The 17,119-nt window shown below is 51.4% G+C and overlaps 1 protein-coding gene across 1 annotated transcript; it reads left to right on the top strand.

Moving 5' to 3' along the window:
* Positions 1 to 5,192: 5,192 nt before the first annotated feature.
* LOC120639143 (pathogenesis-related protein PR-1 type-like) lies at positions 5,193 to 5,943 on the top strand. The gene has a single exon (XM_039915171.1). It carries the CDS (start codon positions 5,274 to 5,276, stop codon positions 5,796 to 5,798), a length of 525 nt encoding a protein of 174 aa, XP_039771105.1. The 5' UTR covers positions 5,193 to 5,273; the 3' UTR covers positions 5,799 to 5,943.
* The last annotated feature ends 11,176 nt before the right edge of the window (positions 5,944 to 17,119 follow it).

The following is a 17,119-nucleotide window of genomic DNA, read 5'->3' as shown; positions in this document are numbered from 1 at the left end:
ATGGGCATGGTTGATTCCACCCCTGGCCTCCTTGTGGACGAAACCCATTGTTGCTATTGAGGAATAAAGCTTCTTCTTGGGTTTTCGGGCAATTATCGCCTGAATGTCCAACATTCCCGCAGACCTCGCACGTCATGCGAGCTTCCAAGACTTGAAGTGTATTGCATCTGAGCCTTATCTTGGGAATAATCCTCAAATTTCTTGAGGAGGAGATCAATCTTCATAGCGAGCATGTCGGCCTCCTTGACGGAGTGCATACCTCGCTAGCGCAGTTGGAGGCGATCATCGCTCCAACCTTGGTTGGAAACCATCTTCTCGATCAATGATGTAGCTCTTTCAATGGTCAGCGAGAAGAAAGCTCCACCCGCAGCGGCATCTACATGATGACGGGATGAATGCGTCAACCCATTGTAGAAGTTCTGTAGAATGAGCCAATTATCCATTCCATGGTGCGGACACGCCAGAATGTACTCCAGAAGCCTCTCCCAAGCTTCCGGAATTGACTCATTTGATGCCTGCTGGAAGTTCAAAATTCGACCACGAAGAGCATTGGTTTTGCCCGTCGAGAAGAACTTCGAGAGTAACGCCTTGGCACATTTGTCCCAAGTATCCACCAGCAGCCTTGTTAGCATAAAACCATTGCTTCGCTCTCCCCAAGAGAGAGAATGGAAACAGACGGAGCCGGATAGCATCTTGCGATACACCCTTGATAACAAAAGTACTGCAGAGCTCCAGGAACTGCTGGGAGATGAGCGCTGGCATCCTCGTTGGCCTTGCCACAGAATGGGCTGGCCTGCACCATCGTAATGAGACCCATCTTGATCTCGAAATTCTCTCCTCCGGTGTTAACCTTGGGTCCGGTGGGGACCTGGCTAGCAGACGGAGCAGAATAATCACGAAGTGTCTTCTGGGCCATAGCTCTAGGAGCTGACGACTATGCGATGACTGGATCAACTGCCGAGAGTGAGATCTGAGGAGGTATGATACGAGGTCGAACTCTCCTCAAAAATAACTCTGGATTGGAATGAAAGTTTTGCGGCAAGTCGAAACCGGTCATACACTACCCTGTTTTCATATCAACGAAGACAAGAAAACAAAGAAAAGTTAGCCTAGTTTAGCATGCGAATACCAATCTCGATTTTGTTCACAACTTTTATCTATATATTCACTCTGTGCCTTCCCCGGCAATGGCGCCAAAAATGCTTGTTGGCGCCTACCAACGTCACCTGGCGACTGACGCCCGCAGACTGCCAAGTTTGGGTGGCAGTATTTCAAGAACCATGAATAAATCCGCAAGCGCACGGAATACCGCTGTAGCATTTTACCCGGGAGTATAACGGGGTTTCATTTATATTTCCGCAGGGAAGGCGGTGAGTGAGAGAGTATATAGATTAGTTAGTGAGCTTTATCTAGATTGGATATTCTCATGCATAAACAGGGGAAAGATAATAACATGGTAGGAAGTAGTGTGACACACATACGACTACTCTCTTGAATAAAAGAAAAAAGATTACTCTAGGCCGGGAGCAAGGTAAAAGTCAGAGCTCGAGTCAGCTATGCTAGGCTAGCTATATCTACACTTTCTCATTAGTTAGCTTGTCAGAGATTAAACTACACAACAGGGAGATCGCTATCGAAGTAACGGGAGGAGCCTGTACACCCCGGCGACTTTATGTACCTCCTGCCCCCCATACCGAATGTGGAGGATTACGAAAAGGCTCGGACAGGGCTGTCACCACCTGCTGGCAACCTCTACAAACCGTGGGTATAGTTGACATCCAGCAACTCTTAGCTAATCTAGACACCATGTCTACACTAGTAATGGGATACTCTAGTGTCCCGTGCGGAGCCCCCACCCTCCGGATGGACAGACATCACACTAGAGCAATCATACGAATACTGGAGCAGTTGATAGAGTTCTAAGAACGAAAGACTAACTATCTCCAGCACAGGGCAATTATGCAATGAGATCGTTGAATAATAATGCAACCTTGACAAGAAGCATATAACCATCAACTCAGAATATAATTCAAGAAGATATCGGTAACCATAGTCTAATTCTATTACAAACGACCGAATATTACAAGAGAGAGCTAGAGATGAACCCATACCAGACTCTCGAGCAACTCCGGCGACTCGAAGACTCCTAGAATTCTCCTAAACTCCACTAAGCCTAAAGACTATGCAAGGAATGCAAGAGAGGTGAGTGAAATGTGTTGTGTGTGTCCTATTCTCTACCCCCCCCCTTGTATTTATAGGAGGGAGCCACCGGCCGCAGCACCCCAAACCGACCTAGAGAAGCATCCTGGAGGCGACACATGGCGAAGTTGAGGCGGTGGGGCCCACGGGCCTGGTCGGCCGACCTATAGGTCGGCCGGCCTGCCCTGGCCACCAATCGCCCCCAACTGCTGGGGGTTGGGCTTGTCTGGGCCTCCTTGTCTGATCCATGTTGGGGTTGGCCTGTCTTGACTCGTTTTGCTTCGGTTCTTGGGTTACTTTGGGCCATTTGAGCCTGAATCGGTGCTCTGATATTTTCTAGTGATTTTCTGTCAGGGCCAAAGTGTGCTTGTGACCTGCATATTAGCTCAAAAACACATCTTGCATATTCTAGAAGGTAAAGTGTGGTTTAGGAACTTTATTGAATATAAGTGCGTGCAAGAAATGCAAACTCTCATGATTTTCTGATCTAATTGATGCCTGGAAATGGTTGTGAGCGTCAACACCTGGGCAGCGGCAGCTAGGCTACCGCCTGATGAGGATATAGCCATGCTTGGCAAGCTCATGCTGCTGGTTAAATACAGATGACCTATTTACGTAATTGATGAGTTAAATATAGCAATGTTCCTTGAACATGTCCCGAAGTATCACTTAGGTCCACGAACTCACAAAATCGAAATCTGGCACTTTGAACTTGTTAAGTTGTGCCACTTAGATCCACACCCCTTGATGTGGCCCTACATGCCATGAATATATGCAGAAAAGTGCTCCAAATTCGCCATCTTTTGCCTTTACATCCTCCATATTTGAGGGACAGATAGAGAGAGGAGCCAATGCTGCTGGTGTCGATGTCGAGCTCTAATGCTCCAGGGCCGTGCGAGGGAGAGAGCACCACCACTGGATGTCCACCCTATGCACCCAGCGCTGTAGTCCGTTGGGCGAGGGAGCGCTGGTTCAGCGTGCCATGCGCTCGCTGCCATGGCCCACACGCACACTGCCGCAGGACTGAGCTTGCGTGCTGCCGAGTAGAGCCTGCCTGTGCGTCGCCAATAGATGCCCTTACCCGAACGTGCGCTGCCGCGAGAGCCCCTCTGCACGCGTCACGCTCCCGTGTGCTCGCAACTTGCGTTTTCGCTCTCCTTCGGCCGGATTGCCTCGCCCGACGCCATGTGCCGCTTGCATCCAGCAGGCCCGCGCCCTCCTGATGCCGCGCACTGCTCGCTTGAGGTTCATCAGTCTGCCCACGCAGCCCCATGTCCTCGTTCAAAAGGCTGAGTAGGAGTTGTAGCAGATCCGAGTCCTCACATCGCCACCCTCGGCCTCGCTGTCAGCGGCCACCCTATGCACGCTGCTCGAGCACCCTCCTGAGCTGCCGCCACCGGGCATCGTGGCCGGCGGTGTTAGCAGGATGGAGGCGTACGTTGCGGCATTGAACAAGGCGAGCAGGGAGATTAGAAGGGTGTGCGGCAGGCGCGCCGCCACTGCCGAGACTGCCAGGGATGATTCTTGCGGCAGCGTGCCGAGGCCAGTCGCGATGCTGGCGGAGGCGAGGGAGCTCACCATCTCTTTCCTATAGTCATCCGGTCCAGGGCGGGTGGCTGTGGAGAGCCTGGGCCGGAGTGGCCGCTGGCGGTGGGAGCAGCCGAGCAGGGTGCATAGCCGACTAATTAGTGCATGAGGTGGTCAAGTTTATTTGCTACCTGTCCGAATGAGCACAATAAGTTGGAGCTCCAAGCACAAAAAAAAAATGACTATCGATATTTATTTCATTAACAATTTTCACAGGCTTATGTGCACTACTCTGGTCAATCTAGTTATTCAGAAATGTAGTTTTTCATAATAATAAAAAACAAATTGTTCTCCATGTACTTTTTGGGGCCACTTATCTCACCGGGACATGGGCGATCTTACAAAAGGAGGACAAAGACTTGATTGCATATGCATGCCGCGCTTTGAAAGTAACGGCGATGAACATCTTTGCGCGGACGGGTGGTAGTTTAGCAATAGGGTTTGTGGCTTGTATTGCTTCTTGTTTATCTCTCAAAGTTTGCATTAAGGGCTGGATATATCTCTTTGATATAGAGGCTGGGATATTTTTCAATATTCCTTTATTCAAAAAAAAGAGAGGGCACAAAGGAATAAGTTGTGTGCATCTGGATGAAGTTCTTTATCATTTGAATAAGTAGCTTTTTATGTGTCCGTAAGTGTATAACATAGGGCATGGCTTATTCTTTTCATCAGAAAACAATGTATCTAACGATATATACTACACTAAAGATGGCTGATATTCACTATTGAGCGTTCCAAGCGTTTCAGTTGTTAGTCGTGCCGCCGAATGAAAATGGATCACCAAACATATATACGAATGAAAAAGGTCTGCAGGGCATCCTCAAACAAGAAGGTCATCTTGGTTATCTATAAACTAGCTTTGAAAGGTTAACATGTAACTTATGAATTGATGCATATGCCAAGTCTATAAAAATATCAAGAAATCGTCAGTTCTATGTTTCATGTATTTAGTCTCTATTAACTTGAACAATTTTTTAAATTGCAACTCAAATTGATCATTGATTTTCTATTTCGCTAAGATAAAAAACAATCAAGTTGATTCAACCTTTTTCATTGTAAAAGTGTAGAACAAGGCAAAAGCGTAATGTGTGGATCCACACTTGTGCGTGCCTGCAAATACATATGGACCGTGACCAGTTCCTGGTAGCCAATCTTTTCAAGAAAGTGGTCCAGTGCATCAACGCAAGACCCATTCCTTAGTTTTCTCCAACCTCGCACGTGCATTGGACTTTGGCACAACTGCTGCACGCATACTTGTTTTATTAAAAAAATTAACCTATGCATTTGGTACAGACACTTGGTAATAACATATGCAAAACCAAAGGGTACCATGTTCTAAATCCTCCTGTTATTGGACGCCGCCATCGGCTATAAATAGGCACCTCATCATCAGTTAGACACACACAACACAACGGCACACAATCAAGAACCCACACGTCTCACTAGAATTTGCGACTGATCCACTGCAAATTAAGCTAGCGGCCCGTATGGCGACAACCAAGAGGGCAGTAGTAGCCTTTGTCCTTGTGTTCTACATGGCTATGGCCTCCATGGCTCAGAACACGGCGCAAGAGCAGGAGTTCCTTTCCCTCCACAACGACGCCCGCCGTGAGGTGGGTGTTGAAGATGTGGTCTGGGATGAGAGCGTTGCAGCGTTCGCACGGGCCTACGCGGCAAGACGCGCCGGTGACTGCAGCCTTCAGCACTCGGACCAGGCTGAGCGTGACAAGTTTGGCTACGGTGAAAATATTGCCGTGGGCTCCCCTGGCAGCGACATGACGGTGGCTGCAGCCGTGCAAATGTGGGTGAATGAAAAGCAAGACTATGACAGTGCTACTGGTACGTGCATGAAAGGGCGCCCGGAGGAGCTGATGTGCGGGCACTACACGCAGGTGGTTTGGCGCAACACCAAGGCCATCGGCTGCGCGCGTGTCAAGTGTGACAACGGTGGTATCTTCATCACCTGCAACTATACACCGGCGGGCAATATTCCTGGACAACGTCCATTCTAGTCGCACCGGTAACAAACTATTGTGACGATACCCTGATGTAATGTGTGTTTTCTTATGGATGCTCAAAGCCTGCATATACCAATGCAGTCTGGATGTAAGATAAATATGTTGTGTATCTTATGGTCATAATAAATAAATGGGTATTCAGAACTACAGCATAAATCCGCTTGAATTGTGTGTCTTTGTATCTTGCGAGTGACAATTGTTTCTCCCTCCTCTCAGTGCAACACGCTTATCTCATGTTTCAAGAGATCCGGGACAAATTATACTAGAATCGGCTGTACCATGAATACTGGAGACCCCACACAGAGCCCGTCTACCGCATTAAATGGATATGATGGCACGGCACCCTTTCATCATACCGCCTACGCCGCAAGCTACACGGCCCGTTCAGCTACGCGGCAGGCTACGGCAAGCTGCGCCGCAAGCTACGCCCTGGCACCGTTTCGACAATACAGGGCATGGCTATGCCGGATGGAAGATTCCCACGGGCAAGGCAAGGAAATCCCAGAATAAGATCTTTCCCAGGCGTAGCACCATAATAGCACTAGGACCATTCATATTAAATACAACATCGTTGGGCCCATCTGTCGGGGACTCAACGGCCATGTACGCGCCTCCCTTGAGATATAAAAGGGAGGCGCTCGCTGCACACGGAAGACTCTCTAGATTCTCGGAAGACTCTCTCGATACTCCCAAAACACAAGCTCGGATTCACTCCGAACAATTCCGTTCTCAACCTCTTGAGAGCACAAGCAATACAACACACAGTGGACGTAGGGTATTACGCTCCAGCGGCCCGAACCACTCTAAACCTGCTGTGTTTATCGTGTTCTTGCATCTCGATTTGACTAATCCTAGCTAACCCCCGAGTACTCACCCTCTGGGTTTAGGTGGGTGCATTACGCCACCCAGCTGTTGGTTTGCACACTATGACATTTGGCACGCCAAGTAGGGGTGCTTTAGCTAGTTTTAGCTCATCTCTTGCTCATCTCCATGGTTCGGGTGGTTGAGCACTCCCACCACCACAACGACGTGGAGATGACGGAGGATGTGGCATCATCCGCGCCACACGCCTCTCGCCTTCCTGAGCCAGGGGCAACCGTGCCCGTGGAGCAGCCACCGTCAGCAGCGGCGCGCGCTGCACGTTGGCAAGAGTCAGGGCGCCCGTCAAGGGCCCCCTCACAAGCTGCGAGCGGCGGAGCGTTGGCAGCAGCTAGGGAGTTGCTTCGCAACCCTCCAGCTGCTGCAGTCTCACCAGACGCCCTGAGGTAGTGGCGGGACGATGTTGACCGTCTCCTCCATCTAGCTCAGGCCTCCCACAGTTCTGCAAGGACTGGGCAACGACCTCTGCCTGGTAATGCAGTGGTACACTACCACCAGTGCCAGGGTGGTGCGTCGGCGTCCGTGCGCTCCCCCACGGTGAGGGGTGCGCGAATAGAAGACCTACGGGCGGAGCTCAACCGCAGGCGCGCGGGTGAGGACGCCCACATCTCTGTCAAAAGGGCGCGAGAACGCCGCCTCAACATCGAGGGCCGCAACTTCAATGCTGACTTGGATGCAGTGGTACCCAAGCCTCCGGGAAACGCCCGGATCCAGGCGGGCACCCCGGTGGCTGGGGTGGGTTGCACTGCGCTGGCAGATCACCTCCGCGCGGTGGCATGGCCATCCAAGTTCCGCCCGCACCTGCCGGAGAAGTACAACGGTTCCACTAATCCGTCGAAATTTCTGCAGGTGTACGTTACCGCCATCACAGCAGTTGGTGGCAACGACGCTTTCATGGCGAGCTACTTTCATGTAGCCTTGACTGGGCCAGCCCGGACTTGGCTCATTAACCTCACTTCTGGGACGATTCAGTCCTGGGAGGAGCTCTGTGCGAGGTTCACTACGAACTTCGTCAGAGCGTACCAGCGGCATGGTGTGGAGGCCCACCTCCACGCCGTGAGGCAGAAACCCAGCGAGACGCTCCGGGCATTCATCTCGCGCTTCACCAAGGTATGGGGTACCATTCCTCATATCTCTGATGCATCTATCATTACTGCTTTCCGTCAGGGGGTACGAGATGAGAAGATGCTCGAGAAACTGGCGACGCACGAGGTGGAAAGCATTACCACGCTTTTCTCCCTAGCTGACAAGTGTGCTAGGGCCGCTGAGGGCCGCGCATGGCACTCAGCCCCCCAAGACGGAGACGCCAAGGCTGGTGGCTCCGGAGCTACCGTCCAGGGCGGTGGCAAGAAAAAGAAGAACAAGAACCGGGGTCGTGGGGAGCCATAAGCCGGCGGTCCGATCGCTGCAGCAGCGGCACCAGCTGCTGCGGCAGAGGCTGGGGGCTAGAATGCGCATGGCAAGCGTCCGTGCCCGCAAGGTGGCAACAGAGGTTCATGCCCAGTTCATCCCACCGCTCATCACAGCGCCGCTGACTGCCGCGAGATCCAGAAACTCGCAAAGCGGGTCAGTGGGCGGCATGAGCAGGCCTCCAAGGATGGCTCACCCCCTCCTCGCCAGCGGTCTAGCAAGGAGAAAGCCTCCGACAGTGAGGCCGCTGCCGGGGAGAAGGAGCTGGGGTACCAATCCCCCGCTCGGGAGCTGAAGGGCGTTTACATCCACGACAAATCCGACTCTGACAACAAGGAGCACCGCAAGAAGCTGTACGTAATGTGTGGCGGAAGTTGGGAGCTTGTCTCCCGGCGGGACGTGAAGACCCTTCGCTGAGAGATCCTTTCGGCGAAGCCAGGAATCCTGAAGGCGGTGCCGCACCACAGGTGGAGGAACACCACCATCTCTTTCGGGCCATCTGACTGCCCGGAGAACATGGCCGGGGCTGGTCTACTACCTCTAGTCACCGCCCCTGTCATAGCCAACATCAGGCTCTATCACGTGCTGATTGACGGTGGGGCCGGCCTCAACGTCATCAGCTATGCAGCGTTCAAGAAGCTGCAGATCCCGGAGTCCAAGCTGACTCCCTCTCGCCTATTCTCTGGAGTGGGCCCACATCCGGTGTTCCCTCTGGGGAGCATCACTCTGCCGGTCACGTTCGGGACCGAGGAGAACTTCCGCACAGAGAGCGTCCAGTTCGATGTTGCGGAGGTGAACCTTCCATTCAATGCCATCATTGGCAGGCTGGCTCTCTACCGTTTCATGGCCATTGCCCATTGCGGGTATTTGGTCCTGAAGATGCCTTCCCCTGCCGGTGTCCTCACCGTGCGGGGGTGACTACACCGCTGCTGTCACTGCAATTGAGAAACTGCATGCTCTGGTGGCAGAGGCTGCACATTAAGAGGAGGACCCATCCACCTCGCGAGCCAAGGTGCATGCCAGGGCACATAAGGTTCAACCGTCCAACCCGGACAATGTTCCCGTGAAGACCGTGCAGATCGGAGCGGACTCCTCCAGGACCACCCACATCGCGGGAAACTTGGAGGAGAAATAGGAAGACGCGCTCATCACTTTCCTCCAGGCAAATGTGGACGTGTTCGCCTGGGAACCGTCACAGATGCCCGGGATCCCCAGGGAAGTGATCGAGCACCATCTGAGGATCTACCCCGACGCCACGCCGGTATGCCAAAAACCTCAGAAGCAGTCCGTGGAGCGACAGAACTTCATCCGTGAAGAAGTCCGCAAGCTGCTACACGCTGGCTTCATCGAGGAGGTCCACCACCCTGAGTGGTTGGCCAACCCGGTCATTGTCCCAAAGGCCAACGGGAAGCTTCGGATGTGCATCGACTACACCAGCCTCAACAAGGCATGACCTAGAGACCCCTATCCTCTTCCACGTATCGATCAGATTGTGGACTCCACCTCCGGGTGTGACCTTTTGTCTTTCCTAGATGCATACTCTAGTTTCCACCAGATTCAGATGTCTAGAAAGGATAGGAAACATACTGCTTTTGTGACAGTGGATGGACTTTATTGCTATATTGTCATGCCATATGGTCTGCGGAATGCCTTACCAACGTTTGTGCGAGCTATGAACAAAACTTTCTATAATCTAATTAGAGATATAGTTGAGGTGTATGTCGATGACATTGTAGTCAAGACTAAGGTAGGGTCAACACTAGTTGAGGACCTGTCCCTTGTCTTCGACCGACTGCACGCCATGCGCACGAAGCTGAATCCCGAGAAGTGCGTTTTCGGCGTCTCGGCAGGGAAGCTGCTGGGTTTCCTGGTCTCACATCGAGGCATCGAGGCAAACTCAGCCAAGAACAAGGCGATCAAGGCGATGAGGCCTCCTGGCCGCATCAAGGACGTCCAGAAGTTTACTGGATCTCTGGCCGCTCTTAGCCGCTTCATTTCGACGCTGGCTGAGAGGACCCTCCCCTTATACAAGCTATTAAGGAGGTCCGGTCCATTCACTTGGACTGAAGAGGCTGAACAAGCCTTCCAGGAATTGAAGCAGCATCTCACCTCACTGCCAGTATTGGTGGCTCCAGAGCCAGGTGAGACGTTGTTTTTGTATCTTGCTGCATCTGCAGAGGTGGTCAGCATGGTGCTGGTGGCCGAGAGGACGGAGCAAGCTCGCCAGGGGGACACCAGGGTCTCCCCGGCCAAGGATGGTGAGCCGGACCATGGACATGGGGGTCCGGCAACCACTCCTCTGTCTGAAGGTCCGGACCCCGGACAAGGGGGTCCGGAGGAGCTTCGACCCAGTGGGAACCCAGAACCGCTGGGGGCCCAAGGACCTGACGTGGTGGACAAGGGCGAGCCGGACACAGTGGCGAGGGTCCGGACCATCCAGAAGCCAGTCTACTACGTCAGCGAAGTCCTCCACGAGCCAAGGGCCAGGTATCTTGAGATGCATAAGCTTATCTATGCCATACTTATTGTGTCCAGAAAACTGCGCCACTATTTTCAGGCACACAGAGTTGTCGTAGTGACCTCTTATCTGCTGAGAGCGATCCTGCACAACTCCAACGCCACGGGAAACATCGCCAAGTGGGCAGCAGAGTTGGCTGAGTTCCAGCTGGACTTCCAGCCCCGCCATGCAGTCAAAAGCCAAATCCTGGCTAATTTCATAGCAGAATGGACTCCTTCCCCAAGCAATTCTGGGGGTCCGGACCTCAACGCCAGACCCCCGGAGCCGGAAGTCAGGACACCAGTCTTCACCGAGCCCCACTAGACACTCTTCTTCGATGGGTCCGTCCGCAAGCAGTGGGCTGGAGCTAGTGTGGTCCTCATCGACCCAGACGGAGATCAGCTGAAGTACATGGTGCACCTTGAGTTCAAGGCCACCAACAACATGGTAGAGTACGAAGCTTTGATCCTTGGCCTGACACAAGCCCTGTCTTTGGGGGTCTGGCACCTCCTGGTGAAGGGAGATTCTCAGAGGATCATCAAGCAGGTCCGGGGGGATTGCAGCTGCAACAATCCCTAGCTCGCGGCATACTCATTCACATGAGGAAGCTCGAGAAGGACTTCGACGCCTTGGAACTGCAACATGTTCCCCGCGAATTCAACTCAGAAGCAGATGATCTCTCCGCGAGAGCATCTAACTGGGCACCCATGCCCGAGGGCGTCTTCGAAAGACGGTTGATGAGACCTACCACCCAGCCTGCCGAACTGGGTGAAGGGGATCAAGCTAGCACCTCGAAGCTAGCGGTCCCGGCGGCATTCCATCCATGGTGCCCGCCCAGGGTTGTGTGCACTGTTGAGGACCCTGGAGACCTCATAGCGCCACTCCCACCTGCTCAGGGAGGTCCCGATGGATTGATCTCCGAGATCCGGGACTACTTGAAAGACAATATCCTTCCTGATGACGATGTGTCTGCTGAGCGCATAGTACGATTGGCTAAACGCTATGCGGTGGTAGAAGGGGATCTCTACCGCCGTGGTGCCAATGGTATCCTCATGTGGTGCATTTCCCAAGAAGAGGGCCGCGAATTGCTCGCGGAGATCCATGGAGGCGAGTGTGGAATTCATTCCTCATCTCGCACGCTTGTTGGTAAGGCCTTTCGGCATGGCTTCTACTGGCCGACAGCACTCCAGGATGCAACTGAGCTGGTAAGGTCCTGCAAAGCATGCCAGTTCCATGCAAAGCAAATACACACACCGGCTCAAGCTCTGCAAATGATCCCGCCCTCATGGCCATTTGTCGTATGGGGCATGGATATCCTGGGGCCGTTCCCCCGGGCCATCGGCGGGTACCAAATCCTCTATGTCGCCATTGACAAATTCACAAAATGGCCGAAGGTTACCCCTGTGGTGAACATCACCAAAAAATCAGCAGTCGCATTCCTTAAGTCCATTGTGTGCAGATTTGGCGTCCCAAACCGCATCATCGCGGACAACGGGACCCAATTCAAAAGCAGACTCTTCCAAGAGTATTGCGAGGACAATGGCATCCAGCCATGATTTGCGTCCGTGGCACATCCCCGCAGCAATGGATAGGTCGAGAGAGCGAATGCAGAGATCCTTAGGGGACTCAAAACCCACACCTATAACTGCTTGAAGAAGCATGGTGCAAAATGGGTTGATGAGCTTCCGTGCGTACTATGGGGCAACCGGACCACACCCAGCCGAGCCACCGGGGAGACCCCATTCTTCCTAGTCTACGGGGTTGAAGCATGCCTTCCCCCGGAAAATTCACCTGGGCTCACCATGGGTCCAGGATTTTGACGAATCCATGCAGGAACAACTGCGGCATGACGATGTGGACTTCGTTGACGAACGAAGGTGGCGAGCAGCAATCCGAAATGGACGCTACAACCAGGCGCTCAGGCGTTATCATCAACGGTTCGTGCACAGTAGGGAGCTTCGGGCTGGGGACCTCGTCCTATGGCGAATCCTGAACCAAGCAAGGCTCCACAAACTCTCCCCCAGCCATAGAAGTATGCTGGCCCGGATGCGTTCACCTTGCCATAGAAGAAGGGGTGCCGCTACCCAACCCATGGAACATAGAGCATCTGCATAAGTTTTACACTTAGACAGAGCAGGAAATGAATTTTTCCTTTGTAATAAGATAGAATTAGCGTGCGGTCCAGAACAGTGGGGGTCCGTCCTCGTAAACCCGGCCTCTGGCATCCATCGCACCGTCGGCTAGCATTAACGCGCGGCCCAGAGTGGTAGAGGTCCGCCCTCATAAACACGGCCTCTGGCATCCATCGCGCAAGCCATGTATATCAAGTTGCAAATGAAAGATTTGCTCCCAGTTCTATCTTTGTGTCAAAATTTTATTTCGCACTTCGATTCTTGAGCTTTTCCCTTTCTAACCCCCGCGCAGACTTTCACTCTTGTCGCTACAGCTAAGATCTGTATTGAGTTGCCGGACTGCCGTACAGGTCCGGACACCCTTGCTGCTGGGAGAGGGGTCTGGACCCCTAGGGACCTGCTCTGGAGAGAGGGGGCGCTTGTTTCCTGGGGTGGTCCGGAGTCCTGTGTAGCCGTGTTGGCGCTCCTCAAGTATCCATTTTATCCCCTGTTTAACTTTGATAATGGTCTGAATTTAATATCAAATCACTAACCATCCTAACCTCGGCCCGATTATTGGTCGTTTTCGCATTTGCACATATATTTTGGAGGTACTTCGTTTTTGTAGGTTTTTGACCAATTTTGGAGCATGAAATGACGAGATCCATGATCACACAATAACACGAAGAAAGACAAAGCCAAAGCCCAAACAAAGGACCAAAGGCCATGACGACTAGAAGCCCGTTCATGCACATCCACCCTCCAATGAAGCCCAAAGGACAAAGCCCACAAGATGAGATCGAGATACTTCGGGGCTAAGCAAAGCAAATAGAGATTTAAGGAAGGATTCTCCGTCCTATCCTTTCCCTCGAAGAAATCTCAAAGATAATGACGTCCAACGGGGTGCAATAATGAAAGGTATAAACTCCAGAAGACTCCAGAAGACTTGGGGAGAAAGGAGGACGCGAGGCGGCGAGAAAATGGGCCAGGCCCGCCGGCCTGGGCCCATTGAGCCAGCCGGCCCCGGCCCTTTTCAGGGAGTCTCGGCCTCCCCTTCGACCTAGGGTTTCCTGAGGCTATTTAAAGACCCCTCCACCAGGCTCACGCAGAGGATCATTCGGGAGATGACGCCAAGCAGCAGAGAAGATAGAGGGACACCTCTCGGAGAGCCGAGGGTCCTGCTAGTTGTCTAGTGGCTTCCCTAGCCGACGTGGGAACTTGCAAGGAAGACCACGTCGGAGTTCTGGAGCTAGGATCATCAAGATCAAGGTAGGGCCCCGGTTGTGATCTTGTGATGTACAATCATTCATGGTGAAGTTACTTGTGATTCCGAATTTTTAGCGACCATGTTCTCTCTTTCGATTTCGTTCTTTTCTTTGGGTTTGCTTCATCCTAGATCTATTATCGAGATAGATCGCTTAGCATGATCTTGTAGTCATGGTGGCTAGAGGTTCATGGCGGAACTACCAAAGGGGGTTCAACTTGCTTCTGGGTGCTTTCGTCTAAAGGGGGGCGTCGTGACAGGGCGTTGCTTTAGTAGATGGGGTATCGAAGGATTGGATTGGAGATTTTGGGTTTAAAGATGCTTTTCATTGAGATTCACATCTATCTTGCTTCACTACATCTGGCTTGAACTACAACATATGCATGATCTATGTGATCTAGATTGGTTATCTCTAACTTTCTCTTGCTACCTTCGGTGTTTGCTATTTTTAGTAGATTAGATTCATTTTACACCACCTCAACACAAAGGATTATCTATGTTAGTAGATTGTTTCTTGTATCTTTGGTTCCGTGGATTGATAAACCTTGGGGGAATACTCTAAGGGAAAAGCTACAAGATCTCGTGCGCTTGTGGTATATAAATTGGGCGTTAAGGAGCGTCAACAACCTTTTCTGGCGCCATTGCCGGGGAACCATCAATTTAAGATCCAATCTTACTTGCATTCGTAAATATTTCTTTTTCTTGATTTTCCTTTTTGATTTTTTTAGATCTCTTATTTTTTGTGCTAACTAAAAAAATAGATCTATTCCACGAAAATCAATCTAATCTAGAGTTTGCTTTATTTTACTTTTATGTTTTAGATCTTGTATATTCATCTTTTAGATCTCGTATATATTTTTCTTTTCACTAACCCCTAACAGGAGATGGACGGGAGCCTCTCCAACAAACCCGAAAATTTTGTGGATGATCCAGAAAAAATTTACAGGCAAAGGAGACGAGAAGTACGATCAAGGAAGCTGGAACTAGTAGATCCAAAAGAAGAAGTCGCCGGTTCATCGTCTTCACCTCAAGCGACTCCACCGACAAGTCCAAAGATGGCGCCACTTCACCAAGGGATGGCGCTACCAGAGCAGGAGCATACGATCGGAGAGCTATGCACTCCGGACATTCGGGAACTTGCCGATCCAAAATCTCGACAACATCGGAGTTCCGTTCGAGATCAAGACTTCAATCATAAGGATGGTGCAAAGCTCGCCCTTCACTGGAAAAGAAGACGCTAATCTACATCTTCAAGCGTTCCTCCCACTATGCCGCACCTTCGACATGCAAGGGATGACTCAAGATCAAATGAGAGCGAGGCTCTTTCCGTTCTGTCTACTTGGGAGAGCGCTGCAATGGTTTCATTCTCTACCGGCACACACGGTGCAAAATTGGGAGTCCTTGATGAAGGAGTTCATGACGGAGTTCTACTCGCCGGGCAAGACCCAAATTTTGCGCAACAAGATTTCTACATTCGCGCAAGCCCCGACGGAGACTATTGCGGAAGCCTATGAGCGCTTCAATGACTACATCCGCGCCGTACCTCATCACTAGTTCTCAAGGGAAGAAGTGGTCCAAAAGTTCTACCAAGGCCTCACTACTGCATCAAGGGGGATTATTGACGCATCGGCAGGAGAATCGATCATTGAGCTCACGCCGACTCAAGTTTTCAAGCTATTCAAGAAGGTGGCGGACAATGACGCATGGGCATCATCGGGGCGCCTACAACCACTCCAATCCGTGGGCGCTGCGAAGAGTGTATTGCAAGTGGAACGAGAAGAAGTGCTAGAAGGGAATATCGACTCGCTCATGAGAAGGTTGGAGAAGATGGAAGTTGAAAAGAGAGAAGCCCAATCTATTGATTTGAAGGCGGCCGAAGCAAGGTCTACATGTGAAGAATGTGGAGAGTACGGCCATGTCCAAAAGAATTGCCCGGAGGAAGCCAAGAAGCTCGACTACATGAAGAAGGGACAATGGATCCCGCAACCCAACTTCCGCTACTGGGCAAGGTAGACCTCAATTTAATGCAGAGCTCTTCCATACAAAACTCGGTGCCTCTTCATATACAATTGAAGGAGTTCATGGAGGAGCAAGGCAAGATCAACAAGGACACCATCACCAAGTTCAAGGCTATGGACAAGATCTTGGAGAACATTGATGGTAAGGTGACAGAGGTCGGGAGCTCTAACCTTCAAGTACTCAACATGATGAAGATGCTAGAAACGCAAGTAGCCCAGCTCGCCGGACGCTTATCTAGCAATGAAGGAAAATTTCCCGGGCAACCTCAAGGTCCGGAGACAGGCAAAGGCAATTCAAACTCGCTCGGGAAAGGAGACCGAAGAACCCGAACATGCGGCGGGAGCAAGTAAGCCTAAGCCAAGAGTTGAAGTGGAGACCATCATCAAGGAGAAGGCGCCTACTCCTACGCCAGAGATAGTCACCGAAGAGCTGGAGTTTGAGATAGATGATATAGACACCAAGATTCTACCGCCAAAGCCACGATACCGCAAAAGTAAACATGAAGATGAGCAATTCAACAAATTTGTTGACATGGTACTGCAGGTTGAGCATCAACATGCTGCTCTTGGACGATCTACAAGTTCCAACATATTCTCGCTACTTCAAAGACATCATGTGAAACAAGCGCGAGATACCGCCAAGCACCGTCAAGCTAACCGAGGAGTGTAGTGCGGCAATCGCCAATGAAGCTCTTGAGAAGAAAAGGGACCCCGAATGTCCTACCATCCCGTGTTCCATTAGATCTCTTATGTTCGAAAGAGCACTTTGTGATCTTCGGCGTAAGTGTGAGCGTCATGCCAAAGAACGTGTTCGAGAAGCTAAGCTTACCTGGAGCCGGAACCCACCGCCATGTGCCTAGAGTTAGTGGACAATTCCGTTCGCTATCCTTTGGGAATCGCCGAAGATGTGCCTGTGAAGATTGGAGAACACTTAGTCCCCAGTTGACTTTGTGATTCTCGATATGGGAGAAGGGAGCAAGGCGCCTCACATACTTGGGAGGCCTTTCCTCAAGACCGCAAGGGCGAACATCGATGTTGGCAAGGGGGAGATCAAGTTCGACATCAATGGCACCACAAGCGAGTTCAAGTTTCGTCCACGCATCGAGGTATGCAACATGATCAATGTCAAATATGTT

This window comes from Panicum virgatum, chromosome 6K (assembly GCF_016808335.1).
Source record: "Panicum virgatum strain AP13 chromosome 6K, P.virgatum_v5, whole genome shotgun sequence".
NCBI classification, from domain to species: Eukaryota; Viridiplantae; Streptophyta; class Magnoliopsida; order Poales; family Poaceae; genus Panicum; species Panicum virgatum.
The sequence above is the reverse complement of the archived record's forward strand: the minus strand, read 5'-3'. Positions and strand labels throughout refer to the sequence as shown.